The sequence below is a fragment of the Moschus berezovskii genome, chromosome 24, assembly GCF_049115385.1.
Source record: "Moschus berezovskii isolate FMDL1 chromosome 24, NW_MosBer_1.0, whole genome shotgun sequence".
NCBI lineage: Eukaryota > Metazoa > Chordata > Mammalia > Artiodactyla > Moschidae > Moschus > Moschus berezovskii.
In genome coordinates this window covers 49,315,576-49,332,228 of record NC_142483.1, presented here as the reverse complement: position 1 = coordinate 49,332,228, position 16,653 = coordinate 49,315,576, and the positions used below count along the sequence as shown (strand labels likewise).

The 16,653-nt window shown below is 41.3% G+C and overlaps 1 protein-coding gene across 1 annotated transcript in view; it reads right to left on the bottom strand.

The window, feature by feature from the left end:
- The window catches only part of SCN10A (sodium voltage-gated channel alpha subunit 10), a 111,535-nt gene that overhangs the window by 71,789 nt on the left and 23,093 nt on the right, over positions 1-16,653 (bottom strand). Inside the window, exon 4 of the mRNA XM_088831687.1 lies at positions 15,324-15,404. Within this exon, the coding sequence (XP_088687813.1) occupies positions 15,324-15,404 (81 nt within the window). The remainder of the gene's footprint in view (positions 1-15,323; positions 15,405-16,653) is intronic.

Genomic DNA, 16,653 nt, shown 5'->3' with positions numbered 1-16,653 from the left:
ATACATTAATTAAGATAGAGAATTAATTCCATAACTAACTCCATGTTAACCAGTATGAACTAAGTCAGTCCTTGAAGTTCATACACACTGTTCTAAAAAACATAAATAGTCAGAAATTCTATGTAAATGACAATTAATTTTACATTTCAGATTTTTAAATGATCTGTGCATAAAATGATTACATTGCTTTTTCTTCTGAATCTATCAAATGTTTTAGAAGCTACTGAGAGACTTTTAGTGAAAATTCTTCGATCACTTATTGAGAAATGCCATGGGGGGATGGAGAGCTGAATTGTTCTTCAGAGCAGAGTGAGAATTTGGAGTTCTCAGGGCCAATATAGAAGGAAGACAGTGAAGCAGAGATGGAAAAGCAACCCAAAGGGTTGGCTCATGAGAGAAGATTATAAGTCAGACTCATTTACCTAGACAGATCAAATGAAATGCTGACAAACTGAATCCAGCATTGATCAAGCTAGAACCATTAAAAGAGATTAGCAAATTTATTACTGTAACCTACTATATTAATAAATAAATGACTATATAAGAATAGAAATATTGATAAAAACCAATACTCATTCAAAATGAAACTCTTAAACCAGAAGTGAAAAGAAATTTCCATAACTTGATAAGGGAAGTATCTTATAAGAATCCCATAGTCATCATAATAATAGTGAAATATTAGATGAAAAAGAAATATGGTCAATATTATAGCATCAATTCAGCATTGTCCTGAAAGTCCTGGCCAGTTTAATAAAACAGGAAAAATAAACAAGTGGTATAAGAATCATAAAGAAAGAAGCAATTTCCTCATTATTTGCAGATGATATAACTGTTTGAATAATAATTGTTAAGGAGTTCTGCAAGGTTGTTGAATGCAAAACCAATATACATAAATTTAATAACATCAATTTATTTTAGCAATAGAAATATTCAAAAGGGTAACAAAATGGTAATGTACCTAGAGACAAGATACGTAACAACTTTACAGAAGATGTCAGCTCTTATGGAAGAATATAAAATAAAGCTTATATAAATTGGGAGATACAATTATATATGTTACAAAAGTGGCAATTTTTCCTATGATAATAGATAAATTCAATGCACTTACAAACAAAGTTTTAAGAGTTGTAAGAAAAGAGCTTGAAAATCTGACCCTTAAATTGATATGAAAAAGTAAAGAAATGGGAAGAACCAAGATAATTTTTACAAAGACAAGTAGAAAATGAAGTCACTCACTCGTGTCCGGCTCTTTGTGACCCCATGGACTGTAGCCAACCAGGCTTATCCGTCCATGAGATTCTCCAGGCAAGAATACTGGAGTGGGTTACCATTTCCTTCTCCAGGGAATCTTCCTGACCCAGGGATCGAACCCAGGTCTCCCGCATTACAGGCAGATACTTTAACCTCTGAGCCACCAAGGAAGCAGGGGTCAAATGATCAACCAGATTAAATCCTACTATAAAGCATTTAGATTATGTGGTATTGACTCAAGGAGTGACGAATAGATCAGTAAGAGAGACAGACTTGAGTATGGATGGGAATCAGGTGTATGACAGAGGTAGTAGGAGGAATCGCAAGAGAAATGATAACCTACTAAGAATGGTGTTGGAATAATCTTTATGGGAAAATATTAGAAGCCTATCACATATCACACACACACACACGCGCATCTGAGGGGATGAATTATCCAAATACAGAAAGAAATATGATGACTTTAAGAAGGAAATACCGGTGAATATAGTACAGAATATTGTATAGCAGAACAAATTATGATATGGATACATACATACATACAAAGTGCTATTTAAAAAGTTTTTTTTCTTCCCTAGAAATTATATGATTTTGGTCTGTTGTTTTTTTTTTTTCATGTAAGAGTTCTCCAAGAAAGGTTTTAAAAATTATCAAATGGAAGGATCATTTTCCCCCCGATTTTGTTATTATTTTCTCATTTTATTCTGTGTGATCAGAGAATATTTTCTTTATTATTTCTACTTTTTGGATCTGGTCTATGGTTTGTTGTTTAATATTTAGCCAATTTATACAGTTATTTTTCAAGGAATATAGTTTGAAATATATTAATTAGAGCTATCTTATTAAATATGCTACTCTGGTTATCTGTATCCCTACATACATTTTTATATATTTGATCTGTCATAGGGCTGAAAGAAATTAATTACACTTCCCTATCCCCTACAACTACAAGAGACGCCGGCCCCGGCGGCGCAGACGCGACGCGAGAGACGCCGGCCCCGGCGGCGCAGACGCGACGCGAGAGACGCCGGCCCCGGCGGCGCAGACGCGACGCGAGAGACGCCGGCCCCGGCGGCGCAGACGCGACGCGAGAGACGCCGGCCCCGGCGGCGCAGACGCGACGCGAGAGACGCCGGCCCCGGCGGCGCAGACGCGACGCGAGAGACGCCGGCCCCGGCGGCGCAGACGCGACGCGAGAGACGCCGGCCCCGGCGGCGCAGACGCGACGCGAGAGACGCCGGCCCCGGCGGCGCAGACGCGACGCGAGAGACGCCGGCCCCGGCGGCGCAGACGCGACGCGAGAGACGCCGGCCCCGGCGGCGCAGACGCGACGCGAGAGACGCCGGCCCCGGCGGCGCAGACGCGACGCGAGAGACGCCGGCCCCGGCGGCGCAGACGCGACGCGAGAGACGCCGGCCCCGGCGGCGCAGACGCGACGCGAGAGACGCCGGCCCCGGCGGCGCAGACGCGACGCGAGAGACGCCGGCCCCGGCGGCGCAGACGCGACGCGAGAGACGCCGGCCCCGGCGGCGCAGACGCGACGCGAGAGACGCCGGCCCCGGCGGCGCAGACGCGACGCGAGAGACGCCGGCCCCGGCGGCGCAGACGCGACGCGAGAGACGCCGGCCCCGGCGGCGCAGACGCGACGCGAGAGACGCCGGCCCCGGCGGCGCAGACGCGACGCGAGAGACGCCGGCCCCGGCGGCGCAGACGCGACGCGAGAGACGCCGGCCCCGGCGCAACGAACCACGCAAAGAGGTGCGGCCGTGAGGAGCTACCCCACGCCTGAGGCCAGGGCCGGCGGCCGAGAGGAGCTACCCCACGTCCAACAGGCGGTGGCTGCGCGGGCGCAGAAGGGCCGAGAGGAGCTACTCCGCGTTCAAGGTCAGGAGAGGCGGCCTCGAGGAGATACCCCTCGCCCAAGGTAAGGTACAGCGGCTGCACTTTGCTGGAGCGGCTGTGAAGAGATTTTCCACGACCAAGGTAAGAGAAACCCAAATAAGACGGTAGGTATCGCTAGGGGGCACCAGAGGGCGGACAGACTGATATCATAATCACAGGAAACTAGCCAATCTGATCACATGGACCACAGCCGAATGTGGTCCACTGGAGAAGGGAATGGCAAACCACTTCAGTATACTTGCCTTGAGAACCCCATGAACAGTAACAAAGGGCAAAATGATAGGATACTGAATGAGGAATTCCCCAGGTCAGTAGGTGCCCAGTATGCTACTGGAGCTCAGTGGAGAAATAACTATAGAAGGAATAAAGGGATGGAGCAAAAGCAAAACCAATACCCAGCTGTGGATGTGACCAGTGATAGAAGCAAGGTCCGGTGCTGTAAAGAGCAGTATTGCATAGGAACCTGGAATGTTAGGTCCATGAATCAAGGCAAATTGGAAGTGGTCAAACAGGAGATGGCAAGAGTGAACGTTGACATTCTAGGAATCAGTGAATTAAAATGGACTGGAATGGGTGAATTTAACTCAGACGACCATTATATCTACTATTGTGGGCAGGAATCCCTTAGAAGAAATGGAGTAGCCATCATGGTCAACAAAAGAGTCCGAAATGCAGTACTTGGATGCAATCTTAAAAACGACAGAATGATTTCTGTTCGTTTCCAAGGCAAACCATTCAATATTACAGTAATCCAGGCCTATGCACCAACCAGTAATGCTGAAGAAGCCGAAGTTAATCGGTTCTATGAAGACCTACAAGACCTTTTAGAACTAACACCCAAAAAAGATGTCCTTTTCATTCTAGGGGACTGGAATGCAAAAGTAGGAAGTCAAGAAACACCTGGAGTAACTGGCAAATTTGGCCTTGGAGCACGGAATGAAGCAGGGCAAAGGCTAATAGAGTTTTGTCAAGAGAATGCACTGGTCATAGCAAACACCCTCTTCCAACAGCACAAGAGAAGACTCTACACATGGACATCACCAGATGGTCAACACCGAAATCAGATTGATTATATTCTTTGCAACCAAAGATGGAGAAGCTGTATACAGTTAGCGAAAACAAGACCAGGAGCTGACTGTGGCTCAGATCATGAACTCCTTATTGCGAAGTTCAGACTTAAATTGAAGAAAGTAGGGAAAACCACTAGACCATTCAGATATGACCTCAATCAAATCCCTTATGATTATACAGTGGAAGTGAGAAATAGATTTAAGGGACTAGATCTGATTGATAGAGTGCCTGATGAACTCTGGACGGAGGTTCGTGACATTGTACAGGAGACAGGGACCAAGGCCATCCCCATGGAAAAGAAATGCAAAAGAGCGAAATGGCTGTCTGAGGAGGCCTTACAAATAGCTGTGAAAAGAAGAGAGGCGAAAAGCAAAGGAGAAAAGGAAAGATATAAGCATCTGAATGCAGAGTTCCAAAGAATAGCAAGGAGAGATAAGAAAGCCTTCCTCAGTGATCAATGCAAAGAAATAGAGGAAAACAACAGAATAGGAAAAACAAGAGAGCTCTTCAAGAAAATTAGAGATTCCAAGGGAACATTTAATGCAAAGATGGGCTCGATAAAGGACAGAAATGGTATGGACCTAACAGAAGCAGAAGATATTAAGAAGAGGTGGCAGGAATACACAGAAGAACTGTACAAAAAAGATCTTCACGACCAAGATAGTCACGATAACGTGATCACTGACCTAGAGCCAGACATCTTGGAATGTGAAGTCAAGTGGGCCTTAGAAAGCATCACTACGAACAAAGCTAGTGGAGGTGATGGAATTCCAGTTGAGCTATTTCAAGTCTTGAAAGACGATGCTGTGAAAGTGCTGCACTCAGTATGCCAGCAGATTTGGAAAACTCAGCAGTGGCCACAGGACTGGAAGAGGTCAGTCTTCATTCCAATCCCAAAGAAAGGCAATGCCAAAGAATGCTCAAACTACCGCACAATTGCACTCATCTCACACGCTAGTAAAGTCATGCTCAAAATTCTCCAAGCCAGGCTTCAGCAGTATGTAAACCGTGAACTCCCAGATGTTCAAGCAGGTTTTAGAAAAGGCAGAGGCACCAGAGATCAAATTGCCAACATCCGCTGGATCATGGAGAAAGCAAGAGAGTTTCAGAAAAACATCTATTTCTGCTTTATTGACTATGCCAAAGCCTTTGACTGTGTCGATCACAATAAACTGTGGAACATTCTGAAAGAGATGGGAATCCCAGACCACCTGACCTGCCTCTTGAGAAACCTGTATGCAGGTCAGGAAGCAACTGTTAGAACTGGACACGGAACAACAGACTGGTTCCAAATAGGAAAAGGTGTACGTCAAGGTTGTATATTGTCACCTTGCTTATTTAACTTATATGCAGAGTACATCATGAGGAACGCTGGGCTGGAAGAAGCACAAGCTGGAATCAAGATTGCCGGGAGAAATATCAATAACCTCAGATATGCAGATGACACTACCCTTATGGCAGAAAGTGAAGAGGAACTCAAAGGCCTCTTGATGAAAGTGAAAGAGGAGAGTGAAAAGGTTGGCTTGAAGCTCAACATTCAGAAAACAAAGATCATGGCATCTGGTCCCATCACTTCATGGGAAATAGATGGAAAAACAGTGGAAACAGTGTCAGACTTTGTTTTTTTGGGCTCCAAAATCACTGCAGATGCTGATTGCAGCCATGAAATTAAAAGACGCTTGCTCCTTGGAAGGAAAGTTATGACCAACCTTGATAGTATATTAAAAAGCAGAGACATTACTTTGCCAACCAAGGTCCGTCTAGTCAAGGCAATGGTTTTTCCCGTGGTCATGTATGGATGTGAGAGTTGGACTGTGAAGAAGGCTGACCGCCGAAGAATCGATGCTTTTGAACTGTGGTGTTGGAGAAGACTCTTGAGAGTCCCTTATACTGCAAGGAGATCCAACCAGTCCATTCTGAAGGAGATCAATCCTGGATGTTCATTGGAGGGACTGATGCTAAAGCTGAAACTGCAATACTTTGGCCACCTCATGCGACGAGTTGACTCACTGGAAAAGAGTCTGATGCTGGGAAAGGTTGGGGGCGGGAGGAGAAGGGGACGACGGAGAATGAGATGGCTGGATGGCATCACCGACTCTGTGGACATGAGTTTGAGTGAACTCCGGGAGTTGGTGATGGACAGGGAGGCCTGGCGTGCTGTGATTCATGGGGTCGCGGAGAGTCGGACACGACTGAGCGACTGAACTGAACTGATCCCCTACAAGTTTGGCCTCAGGTCAAATAACAGGGAGGGAACACAGGCCTGCCCTTCAATAGAAAATTAGATTAAAGATTTACTGAGCATGGCCCTGCCCATCAGAAAAAGACCCAGGTTCCCCCTCGTCAGTCTCTTCCAACAGGAAGCTTCCATAAGCCTCTTATCCTTCTCCATCAAAGGGCAAACAGACTGAAAACCACAATCGCAGAAAACTAACCAATCTTATCACATGGACCACAGCCTTGTCTGACTCAATGAAACTATGAGCCATGCTGTGTAGGGCCACCCAAGATAGACAGGTTGTGGTGGAGAGTTCTGACAAAACATGGTCCACTGGAGAAGGGAATGGCAAACCACTTCAGTACTCTTGCCTTGAGAACTCCATGAACAGCATGAAAAGGCAAAAAGATAGGACACTGAATGATGAACTCCCCAGGTCAGTAGGTGACCAATATGCTACTAAAGATCAGTGGAGCAATAACTCCAGAAAGAATGAAGAGACAGAGCCAAAGCAAAAACAACACCCAGTTGTGGATGTGACTGTTGATGGAAGTAAAGCCTGATGCTGTAAAGAGCAGTATTGCATAGGACCTGGAATGCTAGGTCCATGAATCAAGGCAAATTGGAAGTGGTCAGACAGGAGATGGCAAGAGTGAATGTCGACATTCTAGGAATCAGCGAACTAAAATAGACTGGAACGGGTGAATTTAACTTAGATGACCATTATGTCTACTACTGTGGGCAAGAATACCTTAGAAGAAATGGTGTAGCCATCATAGTTAACAAAAGAGTCCAAAATGCAGTATTTGGATGCAATCTCAAAAAGGACAGAATGATCTCTGTTTGTTTCCAAGGCAAACCATTCAATATCACAGTAATTCAAATCTATTCCCCGACCAGTAATGCTGAAGAAGCTGAAGTTGAATGGTTCTATGAAGACCTACAAGACCTTTTAGACCTAACACCCAAAAAAGATGTCCTTTTCATTATAGGGGACTGGAATGCAAAAGTAGGAAGTCAAGAAATACCTGGAGTAGCAGGCAAATTTGGCCTTGGAGCACGGAATGAAGCAGGGCAAAGGCTAATAGAGTTTTGCTAAGAGAATGCACTGGTCATAGCAAACACCCTCTCCAAAAACACAAGAGAAGACTCTACACATGGACATCACCAGGTGGTCAATACTGAAATCAGATTGATTATATTCTTTGCAGCCAAAGGTGGAGAAGCTCTCTACATCAGCAAAAACAAGACCGGTAGCTGATTGTGGCTCAGATCGTGAACTCTTAATTGCCAAATTCAGACTTAAATTTTCCTACTTGAAGAAAGTAGAGAAAACAACTAGACCATTCAAGTATGACCTTAATCAAATCCCTTACGATTATACAGTGGAAATGACAAATAAATTTAAGGGATTAGATCTGATAGATTACCTGAAGAACTATGGACAGAGGTTTGTAATATTGTACAGGAGGCAGTGATCAAGTCCGTCCCCCCAAAAAAACAAATACAAAAAGGCAAAATGGTTGTCTGAGGAGGCCTTACAAATAGCTGTGAAAAGAAGAGAAGCGAAAAGCAAAGGAAAAAAGGAACGATATGCCCATTTGAATGCAGAGTTCCAAAGAATAGCAAGGAGAGATAAGAAAGCCTTCCTCAGTGACCAGTGCAAAGAAATAGAGGAAAGCAATAGAATGGAAAAGACTAGAGATCTCTGCAAGAAAATTAGAGATACCAAGGGAATATTTCATGCAAAGATGGGCACAATAAAGGACAGAAATGGTATGGACCTAGCAGAAGCAGAAGAGGTTAAGAAGAGGTGGCAAGAATACACAGAAGAACTATACAAAAAAGATCTTCACAACCCAGATAATCACGATGGTGTGATCACTCACCCAGAGCCAGACATCCTGGAATGCAAAGTCAAGTGGGCCTTAGGAAGCATCACTGTGAACAAAGCTCATGGAGGTGATGGAATTCCAGTTGAGCTATTTCAAATCCTAAAAGATGATGCTATGAAAGTGCTGCACTCAATATGCCAGCAAATTTTGAAAACTCGGCAGTGGCCACAGGACTAGAAAAGATCAGTTTTCATTCCAATCCCAAAGAAAGGCAATGCCAAAGAATGCTCAAACTACCACACAATTGCAGTCATCTCACACACTAACAAAGTAATGCTCAAAACTCTCCAAGCCAGGCTTTAGCAATATGGGAACCGTGAACTTCCAGATGTTCAAGCTGGATTTAGAAAAGGCAGAAGAACCAGAGATCAAATTGCCAACATCGGCTGGATCATCAAAAAAGCAAGAGGGTTCCAGAAAAACATCTATTTCTGCTTTAATGACTATGCCAAAGCCTTTGACTGTGTGGATCACAACAAACTGTGGAAAATACATAAAGAGATGGGAATACCAGACCACCTGACCTGCCTCCTGAGAAATCTGTATGCAGGTCAGGAAGCAACCGTTAGAACTGGATGTGGAACAACAGACTGGTTCCAAATTTGGAAAGGAGTACGTCAAGGCTGTATATTGTCATCCTGCTTATTTAACTTATATGCAGAGTACATCATAAGAAATGCTGGGTGGGATGAAGCGTAGGCTGGAATCAAGATTGCTGGGAGAAATATCAATAATCTCAGATATGCAGATGATACCACCCTTATGGCAGAAAGTGAAGAAGAACTAAAGAGCCTCTTGATGAAAGTGAAACAGGAGAGTTTAAAAGTTGGCTTAAAGCTCAACATTCAGAAAACTAAGATCATGGCATCTGGTCCCATCACTTCATGGCAAATAGATGGGAAAATAATGGAAACAGCAACTTTTGGGGGGGGGCCTCCAAAATCACTACAGATGGTGACTGCAGCCAAGCATATTAAAAGCAGAGACATTAGTTTGCAGACAAAGGTCTGTCTAGTCAAAGCTATGGCTTTTCCAGTAGTCATGTATGGATGTGAGAGTTGGACTATAAACAAAGCTGAGGGATGAAGAATTGATGTCTTTGAACTGTAGTACTGAGAGGACTCTTGAAAGTCCCTTGAACTCCAAGGAGATCCAACCAGTCAATCCTAAAGGAAATCAGTCCTGAATATTCATTGAAAGGACAGATGCTGAAGCTGAAACTCCAATACTTTGGCCACCTGATGCGAAGAAGTGACTCATTGGAAAATACCCTGATACTGGGAAAGATTGAAGGCAGGAGGAGAAGGGGATGACAGGGAATGAGATGGCTGGATGGCATCACTGACTCAATGGACATGTGTTTGAGTAAACTCTGGGAGTTGGTTATGGACAGGGAGGCCTGGTGTGCTGCAGTCCCTGGGGTCGCAAAGAGTTGGACACGACTGAGCGACTGAACTGGAACTGGAACTGGAATCCCCTACCATGTGGATTTTGTGTTTGTTTGTTTGGCAGCTCTGCACTGCATGTGTGATCTTAGTTCCCTGAACAGGGATCAAACCGGTACCCTCCTGCAGTGGAAGCATGTAATCCTCACCACTGGACCACCAGGGAATGCCCCTTATAATGTTCTTGTCTATTTACCCTAACACTCTTATAATTTTTTATTTATGAACATTATTGCTACATTATTTGTTACAAAAATATACATTATTGTTTATGGATTCTTTACCATTATGGAGCATCATTTTTATCCTGTTTATTAAGTTTTGGGCTAAATTACACCTTCTCTGATATTAAGATCTTGCTTCCTGTTCTACCTTCCTTCACTATATCTTTGCCCATTTTAAAATTTTGACCTTTCTGTGTCACTTTGAGTGATACATTTTTAGTCAGCATAGAATTCAGTACTGCTTTGTTATATAATATGACTTTTTTAAACGGATGAGTCAAATACATTTATATTTCTTGACATGATAGATTTGATCTCAGTTTACTTATATTGCTTTGTTGTTTTTAATAGCTTTTAAAATATTTCATTGTCTGATGTGGTTTATTTGCTTTATTTTTCTGTATGATTCTGAATTTAGAAGTTTTTGTTTCAGTTCTAGTACTTGCTTGAAAATATACATTTATAATCATAATAAAGCTATACAGTACATTGCCCTTACTATGTTCTCTAATTCTCTTTCCCCTCTGTTTTGTCCATCATCTGACTAAATTTAATAACATATTTTTTCCTGCTTACCTTTGCACTGTTTAATATAGTTATTTTTTATTCCTATGTATCAACTTTAAAGAATGCTCTTTAATTTCTTGCTGTTAGAAAAACAACAAGTGAACATTCTCTGCTCCCATGTTCTTCCCTCATTCCAGTTTCCCGTTTTTGCCACCTGGACCACATCAGCATTTTCAGGGCTCTGGCGTTTTCGAGGGTAAAATGCCTTGGTTTTCATTTTTATCCTTCTCTGCAGGCACTGTCATTTAACAAGTCCTGGTCTGCTGAGTCATTTACCGTCCTCCATCCTCTTCTGGTTTTCTGAGAGTGTTTTGACATCTTTTGTCCTCTGTGCTTTCTTTTCTACTTCTTTTTGTTCTTGTATATTTATACTGTTCCCATGCTGTCATTCCATTGGCATTTTCAGAGGGCTGGGGTAAAACATATTCATGCTATTGTCCATATTTAACCAGAATCCCCAAATAACTCTTACTTTGATAGAAAATGCTTTTGCATAAAAAGTTAAAAAGGATAGAAATTTTACATGCTATAATGCTATGTTATCTCTGTATATATGTATATATACTTTATATATAGAGAAAGAATAAACTAAAATTCTAACAGCAATTTATCTACCAACTAGTCTCCTGACTATTTTTCAGTATTCTGCATTTAATAGTCATAAATAGTCATTTAATAGTCATAAATAGTCTGCATAGTCATTTATTTTAAATTTATTTTGTTTTAAAGCTTTTCATTATGATATGTATCTGACTCGTTGTGACTCCATGCACTGTAGCCCTCCAGGCTCCTTTGTCCATGGGATTTCCCAGACACCAATACTGGAGTGGGTTGACATTTCCTACTTCAGGGGATCTTCCCAACCAAGGGATCAAACCCAAGTCTCTTTTGTCTCCTGCACTGGCAGGTGGATTCTTTACCACTATGCCACCTGGGAAGCCCATATGTAACATACAGAATGAAAACACACATGAAATATAAATTAGCTGTAAAATGAATGCTTGCTTATCTGTCAGCTTAGGCTGCCACAACAAAATACTATAGATTGAATGGTTAAACAACAAATATTTACTCACAGTTCAAGGGGCTGGTGCCAGTGTGGTCAGATTCTGGTGAGAGTCCTCCTCCTGACTTGCTAATGGAAATTTCTTACTGTGTCTTCACATGGTAAAGAGAACTGTGGTGTCCACTCCTCTCTTACAAAGGTACAAAGGTCAAAGCTCTGCCGTTATAACCTCATTTAACCTTTATCACTTCCTTAAAGGCCCTTTCTCCTTTATAGTCACATGGTGGGGGGCAATTAGGGCTTCAATATATGAATATATGAATATATTCAGTCCATAGCAGCTGTATGACAACTACTCATGTCACAAAATGGAACATTTTGAACACCCACAAGCTCCTTCCCTCCTCTGCCCTAGAGGTTACTACTATCCTAACTTTTGGTACTTTTTTCTTGTGTTTTTAGTTTATATTTTTATCTCCTGAGTATGCATCCAAAGTAGTTAAGTTGTGCTTGTTTTTGAATTTTGTATAAATGGAATCATATTTTTGAATCTTTTGTGTCTGGCTTTTTTTGTTCAATATTATGTTCTAAAGACCCTGATGCTGGGAAAGATTGAAGAAAGGAGGAGAAGCGGACGACAGAGGATGAGATGGTTGGATGGCATCACTGACTCGATGGTCACGAGTCTGAGCAAGTTCCGGAAGTTGATGATGGACCGGGAAGCCTGGCGTGTTGTAGTCCATGGGGTCGCAGAGTCAGACAAGACTGAGCAACTGAATTGACCAACGTTCTTAAGACTGTTGTATGGAATTATAGGTTATTCATATCCATTGCTATACATTATCCCCTTTTAAGAATATAACAGAGATAATTAATACATTAAAAAATATATAAGGCACTTCCCTGACAGTCCAGTGGTTAAGATTTTGCCTTCCAGTGCCAGGGGTGAATGTTCAATCCCTGGTCAGGGAACTAAGATCTTGTGGCCAAAAAATGAAAACGTAAAACAGAAGCAATATTGTTACAAATTTAGTAGACTTTAAAAATATGGTCCACATTAAAAAAATGTATGGACATTTTGGTCATTTCCAATTTTTTATTTTTGTGGAGAATGTTCATGAACATTCTTGCAGCTGTATCCTGGTGTCCATAAGTACATATTTCTGTTAAGTGTATGTACCTAACAGTATACTTAGAGGATAACAGCATTTATGTGTTTTCACCTTTATTTGCTAATATTAACTGCCATCCAAAGGGGTTGTACAAATTTACATTCCCACCAGCAAGATAGGAGTTTCTGCTGTTCCATATCTTTCTCAGTATTTGGTACAGTCACAATTTAGAATCTCTCTGTATGATTTTATTTTATTCACATCTCCTTGATTAAGAAAAAGGTTAAGAATATTTTCATATGCTTACTGGCCATTTTGGATTTCTACTTTTATGAAATATCTCCTTTATCTTTTGCTCATTTTTCCAGTTGGTTGCTCTGACATATTTCTAATTGATTTGTAGGGGCACATTATTCTTTATATAAACACTTTTGAGGTATATGTGTTACATCTTCTAGGCTTGCTTTTTCACTTTCATAAAGTTGTGTTCTGATGAACAGAAATTCTTTATTTTAACATCCTAAAATGTATCTGTTTTTTCCTCTGTGGCTAGTGCTCCTGGTATTACATGTAGTAAATCTTTCCCTAACCTAAAGCCATGAAGACTTCTCTGTGGTTTTGTTTGTTTTTGCTTCTTTGGGGGTTTTCTCAGCCTTCTAAAAGCTTGATATCTTTGTCTTTCACAAAGAAATTTAGACCTTCATCCACATAGAATTGATTCTTGTATTTGGTGTAAAGTTGGATGTTCAATATAATTATTCTGTTCAGTTCAGTTCAGTTCAGTCGCTCAGTCGTGTCCGACTCTCCGCTACCCCATGAATCTGTTGGGATTCCTAATTCTTCATCATCATTTACTAGACTGCCCTTTCCCTGCTGTTTTGCAGTGCCATTTTTATCACCAATTCAAGGTCCGTATGTGCACTGGTTTGTTTATGGGCCAACTATTCTCTTCCACTGGTCTGACTAATCTTATGCCAATGGCACTCTGTTTCAATTATTGGAGCTTTATAGTAAATCTTGATATATAGTAGAGCATGTTATTTTCTCCCACCTCATTTTTCTGTCTCAAAAGTGTCTTGGCTGGAATTTGCTCTTTTTATTTTCATATAAATCTTAGAGTCAATTTGTAAAGTTATATAAAAAAAGACTTGTTGGGGTTTTGATTGGGAATCACATTAAATTTAACATTTTGGGAGTCTTACAATATTGTGACTTTGAATCTAAGATTACAATATATCACTCCATTTATTAGTTTTTCTGTAATATTACTTAACATTTTTATAGTTTTCTTTGTAGGGATTTTACTCATACTTTGATAATCTTATTTCTTGAAACTTGTTATTTTTAGCTGCCAGTGTAAATGGTATTTTTAAAAACTATGTTATTCTCTGTTTGTTGCAATATATAGATACACAATTGATTTATGTATGTCAGTTCGTACTTAACTACTTTTCTATATTTCTTATTAATTCTAATAATTTACCTGTAGATTACAATGGCTATTTTATGTACATAATTATATTATCTATAAATCATGGCATGTTTGATACTTCTTTTCCTATTCTTATACTTTTTATTTCTTTTTCTTGCCTTACTACACTGGTTAGGATCTCCTTTACAAAGCTGAATAAAACTGATGAAAAAGACATCTTTGCTTTTTTTCCTTTCTGATCATGAAGAGAAAGCTTGCCATGTTTCACATCAAGTATAATGTTTGCTTCTTTCTTTAAAGTGGTTTCCCTTTATCAGAGTATAGCAATTCCCTTATACTTCTACTTTTCTAAGAGTTTTTAATCATAAACAGATGTCAAACTATATAAAATTATTTTTAGCATCAATTAAGATGACCACTTGATTTTTCTTCTTTAATTAATAAATAGAAATAGAATTTATTTCCAACTGTAGCATGATTTAATGTTATAGTCAGCAAAAGGCAAAAATCTAAATATTGGAAAAAGAGAACACTCTACAGAGCTCCTGTTATTATACCAAAAATATGTCATGTTTGAACTGGGTGAGGGGCAACTGTCCTAGATGTGTTGGTGCAGGATGTTTTTAGAAAGGCCCCAAAATCTGAAACTACAGATTACATGATTAACCTAGGGAGATAGAATAATCTCAGGAATATTATAGTCACTTTGAGGTACGTGACCCATGATAACTTAAACAGCTTTATTCATGGGTTATTTTTAGAATATGTTGCAGGACCACTTAGCTCTGCCTCATTATGCTCCATCCTCTCTTTCCAAGTAGGACTTCCTTCAGTCTCACCTAGCAGGTAAGTGTCTGTGTGGCAGTGGCAGGGGGAAGCGGGGGGCTCATATACCCAGGCCACCCCAGACCAGTGAAATCAGACCCTCTGGGGCTTGGACCCAGGTATTAGAATTTTAAAAATCTCCCGAGGGAGAACCGCTCATCTATAGTTCTTTGAAGCTGAAATCATACGTGTGTTTATGAAACAGAGTCCATAGAGAAGACAATATCTATCCATGGCAAAGTCAAATAGGCAATAGGATTCCACATTACCCAAATGAGACCCAGCAGGATGAATAAGAGAAAGAAGCCACCCAGTGAAGGAAGAGAAAGAGAGGACAGAAAGGAACAGCACAAGAATGACAGAAAATCTACTCACTCCATTCTCTCTGGAAGCTCTGTTCGGGTCATGCCCACACAATTGACCAAAATAGTGATGGTTATAAACAAACTGAACCACCTGAGAGGGCTGTGTTAAGGAGAAGCTGAAAGTCACCATGTCTTCCTGAGGTCACCGCTGATCACCTTGACACTGAACTGATTAAATTAAGAACTCTTTCGCTAGGATCAACTTTACGGTCTTGTCACATAATAACAGCGAACACTGAGTGCCTACTCTTGCTGAATACTTTGTCCACATTATTTCTAATACAACTAACCTATAGGTGGATATTATTATCTACACATTGGAGCTAAGAAAATGGGCTGACAAAGCCTAAATATTTTTCCAAAGTCATCCAGCTAGTCAATGATGGTGCTGAGATGTGGGCTCAGATTGTCTGAAAACAGAACTGAGCAAGATGAAAGGAAACAGAATCCCTTCTCCAAAATGTCCTTCTTCCCTGACACCTGCATTTAACTATAGAGAATGGCTTGAAATTTCATCCTGCAAATGTCTCTTTTTTCCTAAAAGAAAAAGAGAATGCAGTAGCCCCCACCCCCACCCCCTGTTAACCACGGTTTCATTTTCTGAAGTTTCAGTTACCTGTGGTCAATGGCAGTCTGAAAATAGGCGTGAAATTACCCACCATTCTCAGTTAGTGTGGTGACATCTCCTCCTTCTAACTCAATCCTGGCAGGGACCCCCAACCATCAACATTGTCTGCTTCCGACACCCAACCATTGACATCATTATGGCTCCATGATCCAGGGTCACCCAAAGCAGATGTGCCCCACTCTGACTTATCATCAGGAGGTCAATAGTAGCCTAATGCTATGTCCCAATGGATACATCATTTGTCATCACTGTAGGTGTTTTATCTCTCACCATCACAAGAAGGATGGGTACAGCACCGTAAGACATTTCCAGAGAGGGACCACATTCACTTAACTTTTATTACAATATTTTGTTATGATTGGCCTACTTTATTACTGTTATTACTCTCTTCATTTCAGTTTAGTCGCTCAGTCGTGACCAACTCTTTGCGACCCCATGAGTCACAGCACACCAGGCCTCCCTGTCCATCACCAACTCCTGGAGTTCACTTAAACTCATGTCCATCAAGTCGGTGATGCCATCCAGCCATCTTATTCTCTGTCGTCCCCTTCTCCTCCCACCCCCAATCCTTCTGTGCCTAATTTATAAATCAAATTTTATCATAGGTAGGTATGTACAGGAAAAAACACAGAGGGTTCAGTACTGTCTGTGGCTTCAGGCATCCACTGGGGGTCTTGGAATGTATATCCTATGGATCAGGGGCAGAGGAGAC